Here is a 17,667-nt window from a genome sequence, read left to right as displayed (position 1 = left end):
TATAAGTGTCTGTGTATGAGTCCTGGAACGCAATTCGAGTATTTCGAAGTTGTGCGCAGCTGCTCGGTGGAGTATCGTGGAGATTGGCACGACCGTCAATGCCTAGAATGCGATCTAAAAGACGGCCTTCTGGAGTCTGGTAGAATTGTTCTCTGTTGGTGCGGGCCTAGCACCAGGGTGCCCGGCATAGTCTGCAATGATTGCTTCAAAGCACAGGGGAGATTTTGCGGAGGATGTCGCTCTTGCGCTGGCTGTTTGGAGAAGAAGGTCGTAAAGCTCTGTGCAGACTGCGATTGGTGTGATGCATGTGTGAAACTCAAATTTGTGGAATGGGAAAGCCGCAAAAACGAGCGCGCCAACGAAGACGACGGGGAAGGGTTCTTCATGTCAAGAGCCTGCAAGCACCATGTTCCAGAGTACTGGAAGGTATTTGAGTTAAATTCGAACGCAAAAGGAAGGCCAAAATGAGAGAGAAGATGAGCGCGAGGAAAGCAATGTTAGACAAGAAGAAGACGAGGAGGAGGCAAGGTAGGGCAATGCGCACGCGAAGATGAGCACGGAGACTGCGATATCGGTCACAGATAAGATGGACCAGCTGGCAAGAAGGGCGAGGATGCAAGCGAAGTTCGGTACGAAGACGGCAATATCTGCCAGGAACAGGTCCCTCATGGTGGTACTTGCACTACTACTGGGGCCTCTCTGAGAACTAGGCGGGAACTGGAACATAGGCAAGATGCGATGGCTCTCTAGAAGGTAAGGTCTAGACGTAACCTTAGCTTGAGATCAGACATAACAGCCATGCTGGACCGATTGTCTTCAGTACTACATCAACTTCTTCAGCGCGACTTATGATTGAGATAAGAGCAAATCGTCATCTTCAACGATGTCGGCTTCAAGTTCCCCTACTATCTCGAGTTCTACTGCATGCTTCCCGGGTCTAAAAACAGGTGCAAGACACTGATCTCTGTACAATAACACTTACCAACCAGCCTATGCGCTCAAGCTCACCAAGTGAGTATTCCAGGCCAGTAGTTGCCAGTCTGGTTATCTGTAAGGCTTGCGAACTTGTGCTTGAAAGGTGAAAAGCACCTTGCTTGCACCCTCTATCCTTTTGACGATTTTTGATGTGAGGCTGAAGGCGCGGTAATCTAAGATCAGTTCAAGAGGTTGTTCTGTCCATGTTTCAGAGCGCTGTCTGAGTTTCCCAGGATTCGCGTTCTAGTCTTCTACTCAGTGAACTCACGATTGAATGGAACGTATGATGTTTTTCGGGAAGGAAGAGTCAGATCAAAGTCGCTGGCCGGAATGGTGCGTTGCTACACGGAAGATAGAAGATAGCTTAAAAACGTTTGATTGCAAACATGATGAATATGTTCGTGGAGGCCTAAGCTCGTGTACCGCTTATTCAGACTTTCCTATTGCCTGCCGGCTTTCCATGTCATCAAGACCATCCGACCCGTCGCATGATCCTATCCACCATGCGTTGAAGATCACTCTCTTCCTGCGCGATCCGCTCTTCTTCCTCTTTTTCCACCGCGACATCCACCCTCGATCCCCTCTCCTCCCCCCACCTCTCAACAATCCACCGCAGTTCCTCCGCCATGTATGCTAGAATCTCGACCGCAAAGGCTCCGTCAAGTTCGAAGCATTGGCTGTAGGCGCGAAGGTCCGTTGTTGTGCACCCTGCGAAGGTACATATGATTCTCAGCGCGAGCCAGATACCTTGATGGTTTTTCGGTCTCGTCTCCAAGCACTTGGAGTTGCCCCGATCTTCCGCAAATTGCTTCTTCTTTTCGAGAACATCGACTGGCGAGCCGACCTGCGCCTCCCACCGCTTCACTGCCCACTTTAGCTCGTCCGCCATGAACGCCATGATTTCGGCCGCAAAGGCTCCGTCCAGTTCGAAACACCCAACCCAGTCCACGAAGTCGGTTGTTGTACAGAAGTCAAGAGTGCACAGCTGCTCGACCACGAACGGTCTTAATGAAGTTGATTGCCAGTTCCAAATAGACCCGTATTGTACCGGGGCCGAATCCGAAAGAATTTCTTCAACAATTTGGGGCGTCAAAGGAGTAGTACTTCTGGAAGTTTTCGCTCTCTCGATAACTTTGACCAACTTCCTTTGTACCTCGTCCTGCAGAAATCGTTCGTCGAAGAGCAGGCGCTCGCCCAGAACGTGCAATCGGCACAAGACTTGACAAGCTTGCTGAAGCTGTTCGTCTTCGCTCCAATCCCACGTGAAATTGTAGAACGAGTAGACCTTGAGCTTGCCAGTGTACAACCATTGCCACAGCCATTGGAATACGTCTGAGTCCACATCCGGGAGCCAGGCAGCGTTGGCCCTTGCTTCCCAGAAACTGCCTTCGAGACAGATTCTAGCGTAATCTGAGAAGTGGTAAAGGAGTCGCTTTGGGATCGTGTAGTGCTTCTCGTCAAGCCCGACGTAGAAATTTGTTGATGGACCTGTCAACAGTCTACAGAGATATTAGCGAGCAGATCGGAGACTTGGGTTCCTGCGTACGTACTTGAAGAAGGAATCTGGGTCTCTGCCATCACATGACTCCACGTCGTCTGGCTTGGCGTACGGTTCGTTGGTCCCGTATTCTTCATACAGGGATCTCGAACGGACGCCCAGCCCTTCTTGTTCGGGATCTCCTGTATTGCTTCTGCGAGTCTCCGAGACAGGGAAGATGTATTCATGGTGGGTGTCATGCTCCCAGCTATCTTGGAAGTCATTGTGGCTTTCCATGATGGAAAGAAATTGAGGATTTCAAATTACTTGATGCTGGTAAGCTGGGGTTGCGGAATGATCGAGACGAAGCGCGAAGAAAAACAACTAAGGTACGGGAAGGCGAATTATCGAGAAATGTGTCAAGTAAAAGTGTTAAGGGCTCGACAAAAGCAAGAAGCGCGCCAATGGTTGTAGGGTTATAGTGTTATAGAAAGGGTTAAGTGGCAAGTCCAGCATCTATATATATGTGTGTATTGGCGAATGCGAAGAGAATACGACCTAGCAGTGTCAAGAGGATTTCAGGAAAGTATATGAATAGATGGAGGACAAGGAATTAGGCAGTAGCAAAGTTATAATGCATTATCGCGTTTGCTTTAGATTCAAATGCATCTCGGATAATGCGCTTTTCTCGCCGCCGCTTTCCTATCTGATCACTGGCACCTTGACCAAGCGCAAGACAGCCCTTTGCCAAGATCTCACTTCTAAAAGCCGTTCTTACCATTTGTTCCAATGCTTGGCACCTCACTAAGAGGCACAAACAAAGACAAACATCTTTGTTGAAGACAATGGTACTGATACCGGGAGAACGGGTAAGCCACAACAAGCATAGACCACTTTGAGAATGTGAAGCTTGGAACGTGTATCAAAAGCATCGAAAAGGGCCTATCTCGGCATCTCTTCTCAAGCCTCCGCCTCTTAGGCCGGCACTTATCGCTAAATCAGTTCTTCATAGATGATCTCCGTTTCTAATCAAAGACATACAGAGGAGATACACCGGCTAAGAATGTTGCGTATGGAAAGTCTGAGCTTATGACAACGTTCGTTCAGTTTGATCAGAGACAGGCGAGCTGGGGGGGAAATTGTTAAAAGAGGCTGGGCAAAGACATCTAGTGTAGTATGGGATCTCTTTCCAAAGTAGGGGAATATCACGAATGGATCAGCAACAGGTTTACCACACCTAAAGCTCCAAAGTAGATGAAAATCATTACTGACTGGAATTGGAACCTCTGTGACATACAAAGTTATCTGCTTCATTAAGTTTCTTCCATGTCACTGTTCACCGATTTCCTCCCTGTCCATCCTAGCTCATATCCTTCCATTCGTTTCCGCTTCTCCTCAGCTGATTTGCGTTTCATGACGCGGATATCTTTGGCAGTGGAGCCACCATCGACCACCATTTCTGGCAATCCCGGCAATCTTCCGTAAATTGAATCCAGACTACATTATCACGCGCCTGAGGGGGTAAAACAGTAAACACAAGAGAGACTCATACTCCGCTTTGAATGCTATCACTTGTCCGATTGGGTTTCCCCAAGCAGCTTGTGCCACGAGCAAAGTCACCGACAAGCCCAACACGAGGCGAGTATGGTCGAAGTAGGCTCTCGCAATAGCAGCATGGAAAGGTGCTTTTCCATATCTGAGTAGAACATGGCCAAGATCTGAATCGACGAATGTCCCCACGTAGAAGCCAAGAACCATCAATGCCACCCCGAGGCGAGGGTAGGATGTAAGACAGCATTTGACGGCCAGACCTGTGCACACATACAGAAAGCCAAGTGGGAGGCAGTCGAAAAACCCGTCGAAATACAGCCCCAGTGATAAAAAGACGACAGCCAGAGAAAGCAAGCTCCAACAACCGTGGGTAAGTGCTCGGTCGACGGCGACGATTGCCCTCTCGATTTGCGCCGCGATATGCTGAAGCGCGGCTTCTGCATACGCGTCTATGACCGTTCGGAGATACTGCGTATCGATGGAGTGAGTGATTGGATGCGTGCACCAGGGGCAATTGATGGAGGTAGCGTGGGTTTGCGAGGACGCCCAGAGAAGCAGGCATTCTGTTCCGATGACGTGGCCGCAGGGAAGTTTGCGCGGGAATTCTCGTGATGGGGGTTGAAGGTAGTCTTCGTAGCAGACGGGACAGATTTGGTTTTCCACTTCGTTGGGCTGGATCAGTTGGGTTTTTTCTAGGAGAGCTTTGAGGTGGACGGCCATGGCTGAGGAGTGAGGCTGCTTGTCTTGACTTTTTTGGTAGGGCGAGTGAGGACAGTTGCTTGGTTCGGCGTTGAAGTTGGAAGATGTCACTACGGGTGTGGAGTTGATTGATGTGTCGAGTTGAGAAGGATAAGGAATTTTTGTGTTGATGAGTAGTGTTGGTGGGACGTGTTGATACAAGAAGGGTAGAAAGTGGTGAGATGATCCTCGGCTACCTGCAGCTAACGTAACGGTCGAGACAAAGACTTACTCATGACACTAAGAAAATACTTCTGAAGGGTAAACCTGCCTAAGAACAAACAATGGCTCACAATGAGGACTACGACATGGAAAGCCATCATTATTGATAGGAAGCTCCTACGGATTTGACGCCTAAAAAACCTTTAACCTGTGCAGTAGACCTAGTAAATAGCTGAGTCTCGGCGTGTTAGCCTCTTGTCGGGTGCAATACCCTAGCACGCTCTTTGCTCCACGCTGAGACACACTGGCGTCTATGTCTCGAGTCATTTTGGTCGGTAGCCGGGTGCGGCGATTACCCGGATCTCTCACGGGGCTTTGCAGAAGTCATCAAATACCACTCGAAGCTGAAAGTCAGGGGCCATCGAAAGCGACTTATATCGAGGCCTCACGGTCTGGGAAGAGGACTTCGTCTTGGCTCTCATTCCACCACCATAATAGGTAAACCAGGAAGAGAAACAATAAGGAATACAAGCAAATCAAGAAACGAATAGCGAGTTCTCGGACACTAAAATCTCAGTAGGTGAACCAAACATGCCGATCTAATCCAATCCAACAACAAGCCCTGAGCACAGTGTCCCACCGTACTCCTATCTCAAGGCTCTTTGCTGCATGTTTGCCTTTGCGATCATCTTGGCCCAGCTTCTTGGGTCGCTGGCGTGGAGATTTGGATCCTACCGAGTTGTTCACGCATGCCTTCGTCGTTCCCCTCTTTCTCGTTCCCCTCTTTCTCGTTCCCCACTTCCTCGCTCCCCTCTTCCTCGCTCCCCTCTTCCTCGCTCCCCTCTTCCTCGGTCTCCCATTCCTCGCTCCCCTCTTCCTCGCCCTTCCAACGTGCCAAGTCTTCGGCAGACCAGATAGTATAGGGGTGATTGGCGTGAAAGACTTCTTTCCGCTTATCAAGCACATCGGTCATCAACTCAATGGCTTGAACCTTGTCCCCCATATCATAGTAGCAAAGAGCAAGATTGGACAATTGAATCAACGTATATGGGTGATCAGACCCGAAGACTTTCCGATACGTCTCCGCAGCATCCTTCAAGAGCCTTGATGCGTCAACGAACCTTCCTTGACCTCGATAGACCAAGCCGAGGAGATTGCTGGTATTTGCAGTCGTTTCATCTTCCGCGCCATAAATTTCTTGCGCCGTATCGAGACATGATATGCAGATTTCTTGCGCCTCATCCAGCTTCTTTTGACGGTAATAGATGTCAGCCAAGAGTCTTCGAGCGTCAAGAGTCCTCCAATGACTAGGGCCGAAGAGTTTGATGCAGATTGGAATAGCTTGAACGCTCCGCTTCTCGGCTTCTTCGAGTTTGTTCTGTTGCAAATATGCACGAGATAGGTTTTCCATTGCATCGAGAGTGTGTATATACTCGAATCCATGATATTTTGTACTCATCTCCAACAATCTCTTACTCAGCTTCTCAGCGTCTTCGTATTTGCCTTGGTTGAATTGGGCAGCCGCTAGTCCATTTCCAGAGGCCAAGAGACGCGGATCTCCCGGATCTAATAACCTTTCTCTTACTTCGAACACGTGTTTCAGTAGATCCGCGGCCTTTTCATACTCCCCTAATTCTCGATGTGACTCAGCAAGATTGTGCATGGAGGTTAAAGTCCTTTCGTCCTCCGACCCCCACTTTTCCCGTCTTTGCCTCAATATGAACTTCAGGAGATCTCTCGCCTCTTCCGTTTTGAGAAGTGCAGACTGAGCGCTAGCCAATATGCTCATGGTATTGAGGATTTCGTCTGAGTCGTCATCAAAGTATTCTCGCAGAATTTGAAGCGCATCTGTCGATCTTTGTTCCGCAAGTCCGCCATGCCCTTTCCTTTCGACTAGATACCAGGCCGTGCGTGCCAGTATATCCGCGCGACTTAATCGAGATTTTTGGGAGCTAGCCGTGTGAAGTATCACCTCGTCTGCGTGAGACATTAAGCCTTCGCAGACCGGCCAATGTTGCTCTTGGTTTCCAGTTGGAAATCGATGCGCCACCCGCTCAATCGCACTCTCCTTCCATAATTGGTCACAACCTTCGCTACGAAGCCAATGCCGCATTGCTGTCTGCACAAGTCTGTGCATCTCGAATACATTCTCTCTGCTTTCTGCGCGGATCAGAGAGAAGCTAATGAGAGGATCAATTTCCTCGTAGAAAGAAACATCGTCATCATCTCTTTGTAGCAGAAACTGTGGGATACCTTGCCGATTGATATACGACATAAGCGATAACAAATCAGCTGAGCCTGGGCTCTTTTCACGCATCTGGCGGAAGGACAACTCCCAGGATGTTATCACTGCATTTGGTACCGCTGGATCTCGCCTCAAGTCCCCTTTGCCCTTGTTAAGCAGAGTGGCTTGGTCCTCATTACTGCGACGGAATTTCTTGAGGTATATGGATATTGAAACCTGGGAAACCGCTTTGATGTACGCACTAGCCTGGGAGATGGCGAGAGGCACCCTCTCCAACTCTGCCACAAGTTCAGAAGCTTCCTCTTCAGTGGCATCTGGCAATCTGTTCCGAAGCAGGCCGACAGCTTCATCTGTACTCATCGGTCGCACTTCTATGGGCGTGCCGTTGTGTCCATTTAGATCTAGCGCACAAGTGCGATCGCGAGTCGTGATGAGCACAGCCCCGTGTTGCACTCGCGGCAAGAAATCCAGCAAGCGGCGCTGCACAGACGTTGCGCCAGTCTCAGGATCTCGTTCTGGTAGGTGCAATAACACGGTAGCGTCGTCCGCATTGTCGAGGATCAACAGCCATCGACCATTGTCCGGATTTGCGAGCCATTTGGACACCAACTGGAGAATGTCGACCTTGCCGTCTCCAGTCCCAGGAATCTCTACTGTCGTGGCGATTTCTGTATATGACTGTTCGAACCTCGCCTTGTCGCTCGCATGGACCCAGAAAGTCGAGATCTCAGGCAACCGCTCTTTTTGTCGATATGAGTATTCGATGGCAATTTGCGATTTTCTGGCAGCAAAGGTCAGCCCAATTCTCTGAATAAAGGGTGAAAAGAGGTCTGCGTTCTACCCTATGCCACCGAGACCATACAGCGACGCCCAACTTTGTGATATTGGGTTCGCAAATTCGGACTCAAGCTGTGCCAGGATGTCCTCGCGACCAACAAACCCAGGATCTTTCGAGAATGGAACGGTCGAAAAAGTCCTCACACTCCCTCGAACAGGTTTTAAAAAAGTTGCATCTATCATATAGAATTCAGTCATGCTAGAGAATTATGTGATCTTGGTTGGCTACGTACGAGTTAGAGAAAGGATCTGAGAAGCGCAGGCCGTCACCTGCTTCCAATCTAATTTAAGGTAATCCTCAGTGACCGTCTTCACCCTTCCCATGTCCTTCCACTCCTCTAGACCCACAGTCTGCAGGCCCTGCTGTACATTGAAGCGAAAATAGATGTCCTGGTCCGGATATCGGTGTTCCATTTCCTCTTTGACCTCTTGAGCCACCTCCTCAGTGTCACTGGAGATGTCCTGGAGTGTCTCGAACAAAGGTTTGATCGTTCTCCCAACATCGTGAGAACCCATCACCCCCGTTCCGATACTGACAATGCAACCTACACTCCTCGAGGGCCAAATGTGCATCGTCTCCTCGCGAAGTGCCTGCGTGGGGTTGTTGTATCCTAGACCGCCATCCACAAACGTTCGAGGAGGATTGCCGATTGAGACTGGTGGAAAATAACTGGGTGCTGCGGATGTAGCGAGGCAGGCCTCCCAGATTGTCATATCTTCAGATACAACCCTGGGGCTTTCGTAATTGCGGAATCGGAATGCACGGCGGGGTTCTTCGGAAACCACGCAAACAAAACTTGACGTTGTCAATAACATGAGCGAGAAAAACTGGAATGGAATGGGCTTACACTCTGCACCCCTGACTAGATTGAGATCGCATCATCTCATTCCCCGTTGCATTATTTCCAAGATTCTCTTTCACAAGACGTTTGATAGCGGCTTCAAAAGGTGCTGGATCGAAGCGTTGGTCGCCTCTCAGGGCACTGTCTCTGTGGTCAATAGGGTTCAAAAGGGGCAAAAATTTAGGCCAAGTGACGGATAAGGAAGCATAATAGCAACAAGGGGAAGGCTCCGGAAAGTACATACTTTTTGGCCTTGCCAAAAAAGCTTTTCGATACCATACCTTCAACGGGGAATATCTCTGGAGCCATACTCAGATATGCATTTATGCAAGTCTCTATGTCCATTCGGAGGACTCCTAACATGACAGCAATGAGTCTAAGGAAGTCAGCGAGGTTGCGTTGACTTTTCTGCTTTGGCCACAATAGGTGGACTGCTCAAAGAAAAGTAGGTAACAGCTGCATTAGCTCAGAACTCCACAGCTTCGTTTAAGTAAAGCAAGGGATATTGCTTCTTGGGCACAAAGAGCAAAATAGAGTCACCGAATCCGTGGAGTTCGCGTTTGAGGCTTAGGTTGTAGGAATGCCCGCAGCCCTTGTGAGCGCGAACTTCCACATTGAACGACAGCCGGCCAATCGGCGACGCGCCAGGTAGACTTGAATTGGACAGAGAAAGTGGCCAATGAAAGATTGATTGGGGTTGAAAGGAGACATACCCTCCAGTTGACGTGCCAGCAATCATGTCAAAGTAATCGCATGGTCGGGGAGAAGCAGTCTCTCCAGCAGACACTGGCTCCTTTCTCTGGACGGCCACCAGCAGATTTTTAAGGATATAAAGGCTCGAGAGCCCCCTGATGCCACCGCCATCTGCATAGAGTCAGCTCTGGAGTACGTCTTTTCCATCCCGAGAACACCCTACCGAGCGAAAGCAGCCGGAGTGGTGGCTCCTGATCCGACATAACCGGAAGGAAATAACTCCCAACACTTGCGAAACCCGCGATAAATATTGCGATATGTGCCAGATTCCAGAGGACCTCGACAAAGTAATCAGAGCTGGGAGGAAAGCAGGGGAAGAGCGGAGGCCCTTTCCCCCCCCCGTTTAAATCCCGCACCACACCTCATGCATGGTACACAGCCTCGCGCCTCGTTCGGTCTAGCGGCGGCGGCTCCGGACGACAGCGATAGGTGAGGATAATCACTCGGCATGCAGGACGGCACTATATCTCCCCGAAGCGAAGGTTGCAGCCTTCCGCAGCGAACATTCCAGACCAATCAATACGGACGTATTGACTGCAACTAGGTAGTCGATCTTGCCCAGGTAACATAACTTTCGCCGGCGGCATTTGCCCATTACCGAGGAAGCTTAAAAGAGAACGAGGACTGGTACGTCACCGCTTCACGGTCACACTGCTGCCACAAAAATGCAGTGTGTCAGAATCCACTCCAGGCCTTTTCCAAATTGCGCTCTGTAGTCTCCTACGCGCCTTCATTAGACTTGTGCGAAGCACATGAAGCCCAAAATAAAAATTGCATAGTCATCCAAGGAGCGCAAGTTCATACAGAAACACCACATTCAGCGCGTTTCTGCATTTGTGTGTTTCTTCACGTTTCTTTTGGCATGGCCGTCTGTTAAATCGATCTACTCGCACAAACTTCTTCGATCCATCATGGCGAGCTTCACAGCGGAAGCACATTTCACTGCCTGCTGGGCCAACACCTGAAGAATCCCTGCCGTATAAATTATAGATATCATCTCCGCGGCGTCTCGGTTTAGCCCTACAGATTTGCCTCCAAGCCGAGACACTCCAGCGCCCACCTGCAACTGGACCAGTCTCGGATCCGGGGGTAAGTGCGAGCAGATCTGGATCCGGCGCTTTCTTCTCCTTTTAGAGGTGCATCAGTAAAGATAACTAAAATCCTCAACATTCAAACCTCGAAACTGGCTTTGACTGAAGCCTGACAGTGTACTGGGGAACTGACGAATATTATTCAGGCACGTGAGTCCAAACATGTTTGGCGCACGCGAAGGATTGTTCCAACCCTATCTGTACATTTGACGAAGCCAGTTGAACATCCATCTCACTTCCAATCTCGTCACCCTGGAAGATGCTGTACAAGTCCAGTTCAAAGACGTTCGGGTCTCCGAGAGTACTTAGCCGGCAGTGTTTGATTGCAAGCTTCATATGCCCAAAGAATGAGGTGTTTCCGGCTTTGAAAGATCTTCAAGGTCTGCCCAAGCCAACAATGACCATCTAAAGCCGTTGGTAGCCTACCTTCCCTACTGATGACTTATGTGAAGCCACGGCGCGAGACTTGCTGTGGGCCATGCCGTTCGGGAACACCACGAATCCGGGCCTTCGACCCCGTTTCTACCCCGGCCGATAGCAGCGTTCCTATTCCATGGGTTGTCTGGGGAATCAAGCTGGATTCATGTGCGGAGACTGCTCTCCCGAGTCCCGGACCGTGACATACGGCGGCCCAACGTTCTGCGCGGCTCCAAATCTTAGAACTCTGGAGCACGAGAAATACTTGTGGAGGAACCTCTAACCAGCTCCGATATACCCCAAATTTACCTAAACAGCCTTGATGTATGCACACTTGGGGGTATAGAGCTCTTCCGCGAGCTTCCACGAGGGCGACTAGAGGGTATAGAGCCGCAGGCTATCACGAGGAATCCTTTATACTGGGCATGCTGCCCCGCCGTTAAGTCCGATCGCATCCGACTCCAAAGGACGAATCGTAGTTTGATCAGTGCTGTTGGTATCTCACCGCTGCTCATTCAGTACCCCAGCTTTTCCCATCTTCTCTCGTCGCACTAATGAGAAGGGATGTAGGTACTCCATCCTCCCGCTCGCTCTCAGACTTGCCTCCCCTACAATTTACCGGTTTCACCTTCAACGCCTCACTTTGCATATTGACAATACTACTTGAGAATTTTACGTCGTAGTAGTAATCCTAGCTAGATATCAAGACTAGCCTTACCTCACATCCTCTCACATCAGCGGCTGAAGAAACATACCCTTCTTAGTCAATCAACGCGCTCAAATCTCCACTCCGGGTCAAAGACAGACACTCACGACATGTCACTCCATCACCACGTTCTCACTATCCCAGCGGCGCTGATCTACCTCCTGGGTTTCATCCAATCCTAGCCAGCACCATGACTGAGGTATGGCATTCCCGCAGCGCGCAAGGATGCAAGACCTTCGCCGATCCAGTAGAGGACTCAGTCCCGGCGTATGTTAAGCGCTGTAACGCCAAAGCCAACGGTAGCGACAAAATCGACACTTTCATTCAGCCACCCTCCGAGAAAGCCAGCACCTACACCTACGCATACTGCATACTGCGAGAATCGCTGATTGATCGTGAGGCCACCACCGAGGACTTCAATGCCTTCCTCTCGATAGCTGCACCTCAAGCGCTCCCAGAAGAGGGGCTGTTGCATCTTCGTGCCATCTTCCTCGTTGACGCATCTGGCTCAACGCTTCAGCCTGACCAGAAGATCCAGTTCGAAGGGGAAGTCCTGCAACACGCTTCCAAGCTAATGCTCATGGCGCTCATAGCACTACATCTCGCCAAGAAGCTTGTCGGTGTCAAGGTTCTCGAGAAAGCCAACCTCGAGGCATTCGGTGCAGCGGCCGGGAAGCGTATATATGGTGGAGATCGAATGCCTGAGGGCATTCCAGAGTGGTTGAAGAAGAACTAGGCGGAGTATCGCGCTTATGTCGCTCAGGGTAAGGGGAGTTTTGCTAAGAGGATGATTGAGAAATGTCCGGGTACCTTGGAAAGGTGGGTTAATACTGAATCCACTCAAATGTGAATGGGCATAAGCTAAAGTTTGGTCTGTAGCGGCGAAGGCAGAGCTTGACGAAGAACCTTGCTACAAATTAGTATAATATTTCGCCGCTGTCGATATCTTAGAAGACGAAACCCTCAGTCGCGTTCTCACTGATTATCGCGAGAAGGATCAAATGGACTATGACAGCAACAACTCAGTATTGAAGAAACCACTCCCATGACAGCGCTTGCAAAGCACGTCACAATCCTTGACGCAATGACCCTGGAAGAAATCCTTGGGCCCTCGGCAAAACGCATCGAAGCCATCGAAAACGACGTCTTGGCCCGAATCTGGGTTAAGCAAGGTGAAGAAAAGTTCAATGATCTTTGCGTCATGCATGGAGGTGTCGAGGAAGTTTGGAGGATAAAAGAGAGTCCTTTTGTAAGCAAGATGCCGGAGGACAACCTCCATACCGTCGGGCATAATGCTAACACAGAGCAAATTGTTCTTGATCTTGCGAGGTTCGGGATGGCTGTGGGAAAGTTTGTGGATTCGGTATCTGAGGGGGTTTCCATGAGCATGTGGTAGTGAGGCTATGTCAGTTAAGCGCCAGTGGTCTGCCATCACAAATGCTGGCTGTACAAGTGGAAAATGTTTATGACGGAAAGTAATGACTAGATATCACAATACGTGACAACAGGTGCCACCTGCATCTTTAGGGGAGTGTTTGTAGCTTGAGATGGTGATTGACCAACACGCAGAGCCCTCTGCTTCAATAGACGCGGCGACATCAATCTTTTATAAGTGGTAATGCAGAAGTGAAGGCCGGAGAGGAGTCTTGGCGCTGATTCAACGCTAGCCCGCATCCTGTTAGCTCCCGCCAAGCTCGAAGCTCAATCTCCTGGAAAAACTTGACAACCTTCCACCTCATCCATCTCCTCCGCCCCAAGCACCATCAAACGACGTCGTCAAACACATCTCCACTCCTCAATTGACATCTCACAATCTCAACCATGTCTTCGGCACGATTCATGGCCCCCAAGGTCGCCTCAATGCTCGGCTCCGCTTCTGCCGGTGCCGCACGCCCTGCGCTCCGTAGCACTACTAAGCTGCAATTCAACAACCCCCAGCGAGCCATCTCAGGTACGTATCTCCCTGGCTCTATACTGGACTTCAACCTTGTCACTGCTAGAAAGTCATTATGCTCATTGACACGTTCTACCGACTAGGCATGGGCCGCTCTCTCCAGCACAACAATGCCGCCAAATCTCCCTTCCAAACCCTCAAGCGTCAACAAGTCAGCAACGCCTTCAAGGCTTCCTTCGCGCCTCAAATGGTCCGTCCATTCTCCTCGGAGCTCGCTGAAGCCATGGTCATTGCTGGCGGGAACATCGGTACCGGTATGGCTACAATCGGTCTTGCTGGTGCCGGTGCGGGTATCGGAACGGTCTTTGGGGCTTTGATCACCGGTGTGGCTCGCAACCCAAGCATGAGGGGACAGTTGTTCGCATATGCCATTTTGGGTTTCGCCTTCGCTGAAGCTACCGGGTTGTTCGCGCTCATGGTGGCATTCATGATCCGCTTCACTTAAAGAGATGGTTTAGCCTGATATATTGCTGGAGGATGGTTGGTGTGTGGGATCCTCTGGCCGATATTCATCTTCGTGGATGCGATTGTGGCGGGGTGGAAGGTGTGCAGATATTGTGGCATAGGTCGAGCTTCAATCATTGTAATTCTACTCATTAGACATAGATTCGCTAAGAAGATGTCAATGAAAGAGCAAGATCTTGTCATGAATGCTGCATTTAACTTGAAAGAGGAGGTAGCACGAAGTAATGCTGAAGACAACACGATCTGTGCCCGCAAAAACAATCAAATTGTCCTTCATTGACGAAATTTTGAATAGGACCCGGCAAATTCCCTGTACCAATCCCACAATTGGCCACAGGCGACATCGAAAAGATCGGTCTATCTAACGCAGTATTGTCGTTATGTTGGATCATTGTCGATACGTCCTGTTCACCTACAACGCTTCTAAAAAATGGTTCATGGAGACCATCGAAGGGGTCTTCGTGGGCGGTAGCTGGATGGCATCAGTTCTCGCCTCTAGTCCAAGGCAAACGCTGGTCTATCCAATCGTACTTTGTGTCTCCCGCCTTATGCGAAACACGCTGTTTACGTCTCCCCTCGTTGAGATTCTGAGGACCCACCAGATGGAGAGAGCTCTCCTGCTCTACCCAAGAACCCCCAGCAACTCAGCTATTTAGGCTGTCCAGGGGCTGATCCAGGTTGCTACCAGGGAATGCTCGCTGCACATATCTCTACTTCTCAGTACTGACTTAGCGTGTTCAATCAAAAAGCTCGCGCATAGATTACCATAGCAGTATACGCGGTCTCTCAATTACCCACTCGCTTGAAGCGGGAATTCAGTAGGAGTAACTGTCGGCTATCATTCCATCATTTTCTGTGATCTTCCTCGTGCTGATTAGTCCATGCTGGTTAAGCACAACCCCGTGGCGCAGTTCATCTAAGATATGTTTCCTCAAATTCTTCTCCTGCTGGTGCTTTCCTTTGGCTTCACTGTTTCGGCCACAACATCTCAACCAACAGAAGACAGCGCATTGAAGCTCTCAGCAATACCCAATATTGTGGAGCCAATGTTTCCCTCAAACGCGTCCGTCCCAACATCTAACGCGTCTGCAGAAAATGGTTTCACGATACGCTGCGATGGCGAGGCTTATGGCTACAATCCCAACATCCTCGACTGCGAAGACGCAAAGGAATACTTGCTCCCCGATGCGAGCACATGGACATTTGGTGAACGCCACACCGGCTTACCCGCAGACATACTGCCTCTTCCATATTTGGTCATGGGTGACAGAGGGCTCTGCTACGTCCAAGCAATTCTGATTGGGGACCATACCACAGCCAAGGCGTCATTAAATATGCTGCGTCGAGCTGCAGCAGCTCTTGTGGTGCAATGCGCAACCAGTGTTGTATCGCAAGGTGGTATCGCGACAAACATAGGTAAGAGTGAAGCCAGACTCATTGCAAATAATCTTTTACAAGCTCACATACTGATCTGCATCCCGTGGCTGACACTTGTAGGTGGTGACAACAATCTAGCTATAATACTTGGGGCATACGAAATGCCGGTTACCTGCCGCGGAACACTCGCGACGTGGGAGTCATGCAGAGACGTTCTTTACGACATGCCTGCCGACAAAGTACGACGAGTATTTGGTCCCGGCAGCGATCCGGCCGTTACGGAAGACCTTCCTTACAAAATCGATTCATGTATGTGCATTGACCCACTTCTTCGCAAGCCGTGTCCCCTAACGAAAATCTCTCGTGAAATAAGCGGATCTGAAATGTTCCGCCAATATATTCAGTGCCGGTAAATCTGATGTGTCTTCATTCTACGATATATGGAAAGCCGTGACCGCCTTGTTTTCTGTTTGCGCACGGCATGGGAAGGCCGGTAGTGTTAGGGGGCTTGGTATGATTTCGGACAACTCGACGGAGCAGCAAAGAATAATCCGACTGACATACTGGCCCAGGTGAACATGGGGACGTGTTCCTCACGATGACCGCAAGCGGGAGACTGGAACTGCCGAGCAATTCTTCCCGAGGATTCTCTTCCTAAGAGATCTTGAGTAGACGTGACTTTTGGAAGAGTACGTGTAGTGGTGCTCGCGTCTGGGCAGAAAATGAGATAAAGCACGGCATTTAGCCAATCCTTCAAGAATCGCAGTATTGATACAGAGTCTTGTTCTGACCGCAGCTGATGTCTTGAGCGGCACAATTTTTCCAGCAGAACAGACGGCCCAGAGAAAGAGATCATGATACTTTGATAAAAAGTGGAAACGAATAACAAAGGTACAGGGACAGCGCGGTCTTCGGTATTTCCCCAAACCCGGGGTCTTCCCCACAGGCGCGGGCTTTCCCGCGGTCTCAACAGCCTTTGATGGCAAGATGCAGGAGGAAGGAATGCCCGGACTGAAGATCTGGCACTGCATCTACTTCGACAATGGCTTTGGCGTACTTGACCCCTCCACGATGATATACCATTACCCTCCAGTGTGGGTCGTGCAGCATTCTCGCCTGATAGACCATCCTGCTAGTATGGCTGATCTGGCGATACATGATGATATACGTAGTGACCTAATCGACGGGTAAGTGACTATGGAGAACCCGTCAACCAAGCCTTTTCCCTCTCCTTCCAATCTGGGTCAACCTGGGCCAATGATATCATGCTCTCAGATTTTGAATTCTACGCCGCAGGACCATCTCTTTTGTCAACATCAAGGGAACTTCAGCTTCTGCCATTGCGTCTCCAACTCAACCATTTTCCAGACCTCCAGACCACCGCAATGATAGCCATCGCGTTTCCCCTAGGCTTTTTTGTATCGACAAGTTGGAATCCAGGGTCCGCCGGAATACGTTTTCAAATGCCTTTGCCGTCCTCTCGTTGCTGTGTAATCGACAAGCATGGATAGGTCGACGTCCTTATGCAAACATCATCCATCACGTCAGTAACCACTTCAAGTATTCAAAGAGGAGTCAAGAAGGAACAACGCATCGACAAAAGTTCTAACACTCACCGAGGGTGCTTCTCAGTCCATTTTGTCTCAGGCCCCACCTTCAACAAGAACATAAACAGCACTACCTTCGATCCACCCTTCATCGCCGGAACAAGACCTTTCAAAATGCGAACCGCATAGTTGTCGCTCCAACCATGCAATATCCATCTCAAGAAATCGATATTCGCCCCCCTCACCAGCTGCTCGATAAAGAAGTCATGTTGCACGAACTCGACTCTGCCCTTCTGGTCCTCCGGCAATGCTTTTCCCTCATACCCGATCGCATCCTCAAAGCCTTGCACGACAAACCTGGCATCTTTTGTAGCCGGAGCCAAAGCTTTGGCACAGCCCCTGACCTCCACCCACACCAACCACGACTGCACCTGGCCGATCGACCAGACCCCACGAACCCCCATTCACCAAATCTTCAGACCCTACCTTTCAAAAGAGATCGTACCATATCATGGCACGTTCGTAGCTTT

General features: G+C 49.9%; 7 protein-coding genes across 7 annotated transcripts; 4 read left to right on the top strand and 3 right to left on the bottom strand.

Annotated features, from left to right (window-relative positions):
• Positions 1-1,441: 1,441 nt before the first annotated feature.
• HO133_002431 (uncharacterized protein) lies at positions 1,442-2,749 on the bottom strand (the record flags this gene model as incomplete). The annotated part of the gene is made up of 2 exons (XM_037293357.1): positions 1,442-2,474; positions 2,526-2,749. The coding sequence occupies 2 exons, from the start codon at positions 2,747-2,749 to the stop codon at positions 1,442-1,444; spliced, it is 1,257 nt and encodes a 418-aa protein (XP_037151010.1).
• A 1,016-nt stretch (positions 2,750-3,765) lies between these two features.
• On the bottom strand, positions 3,766-4,723 carry HO133_002430 (uncharacterized protein; the record flags this gene model as incomplete). The annotated part of the gene is made up of 2 exons (XM_037293356.1): positions 3,766-3,928; positions 4,005-4,723. 2 exons carry the CDS (start codon positions 4,721-4,723, stop codon positions 3,766-3,768), a joined length of 882 nt encoding a protein of 293 aa, XP_037151009.1.
• An 865-nt stretch (positions 4,724-5,588) lies between these two features.
• Positions 5,589-9,783, bottom strand: HO133_002429 (uncharacterized protein; the record flags this gene model as incomplete). Its single annotated transcript, XM_037293355.1, has 7 exons — positions 5,589-7,929; positions 7,990-8,161; positions 8,219-8,781; positions 8,834-8,968; positions 9,072-9,203; positions 9,541-9,691; positions 9,744-9,783. 7 exons carry the CDS (start codon positions 9,781-9,783, stop codon positions 5,589-5,591), a joined length of 3,534 nt encoding a protein of 1,177 aa, XP_037151008.1.
• A 2,201-nt stretch (positions 9,784-11,984) lies between these two features.
• On the top strand, positions 11,985-12,530 carry HO133_002428 (uncharacterized protein; the record flags this gene model as incomplete). The annotated part of the gene is made up of 1 exon (XM_037293354.1): positions 11,985-12,530. One exon carries the CDS (start codon positions 11,985-11,987, stop codon positions 12,528-12,530), a length of 546 nt encoding a protein of 181 aa, XP_037151007.1.
• A 62-nt stretch (positions 12,531-12,592) lies between these two features.
• On the top strand, positions 12,593-13,190 carry HO133_002427 (uncharacterized protein; the record flags this gene model as incomplete). Its single annotated transcript, XM_037293353.1, has 3 exons — positions 12,593-12,613; positions 12,674-12,714; positions 12,821-13,190. 3 exons carry the CDS (start codon positions 12,593-12,595, stop codon positions 13,188-13,190), a joined length of 432 nt encoding a protein of 143 aa, XP_037151006.1.
• A 425-nt stretch (positions 13,191-13,615) lies between these two features.
• HO133_002426 (uncharacterized protein) lies at positions 13,616-14,193 on the top strand (the record flags this gene model as incomplete). Its single annotated transcript, XM_037293352.1, has 2 exons — positions 13,616-13,745; positions 13,832-14,193. The coding sequence occupies 2 exons, from the start codon at positions 13,616-13,618 to the stop codon at positions 14,191-14,193; spliced, it is 492 nt and encodes a 163-aa protein (XP_037151005.1).
• A 1,066-nt stretch (positions 14,194-15,259) lies between these two features.
• On the top strand, positions 15,260-16,248 carry HO133_002425 (uncharacterized protein; the record flags this gene model as incomplete). The annotated part of the gene is made up of 4 exons (XM_037293351.1): positions 15,260-15,629; positions 15,711-15,899; positions 15,964-16,101; positions 16,163-16,248. The coding sequence occupies 4 exons, from the start codon at positions 15,260-15,262 to the stop codon at positions 16,246-16,248; spliced, it is 783 nt and encodes a 260-aa protein (XP_037151004.1).
• Positions 16,249-17,667: the final 1,419 nt, after the last annotated feature.

The sequence above is a fragment of the Letharia lupina genome (assembly GCF_014066315.1).
Source record: "Letharia lupina isolate WasteWater1 chromosome Unknown contig_14, whole genome shotgun sequence".
Classification (NCBI taxonomy): Eukaryota; Fungi; Ascomycota; class Lecanoromycetes; order Lecanorales; family Parmeliaceae; genus Letharia; species Letharia lupina.
The sequence above is the reverse complement of the archived record's forward strand: the minus strand, read 5'-3'. Positions and strand labels throughout refer to the sequence as shown.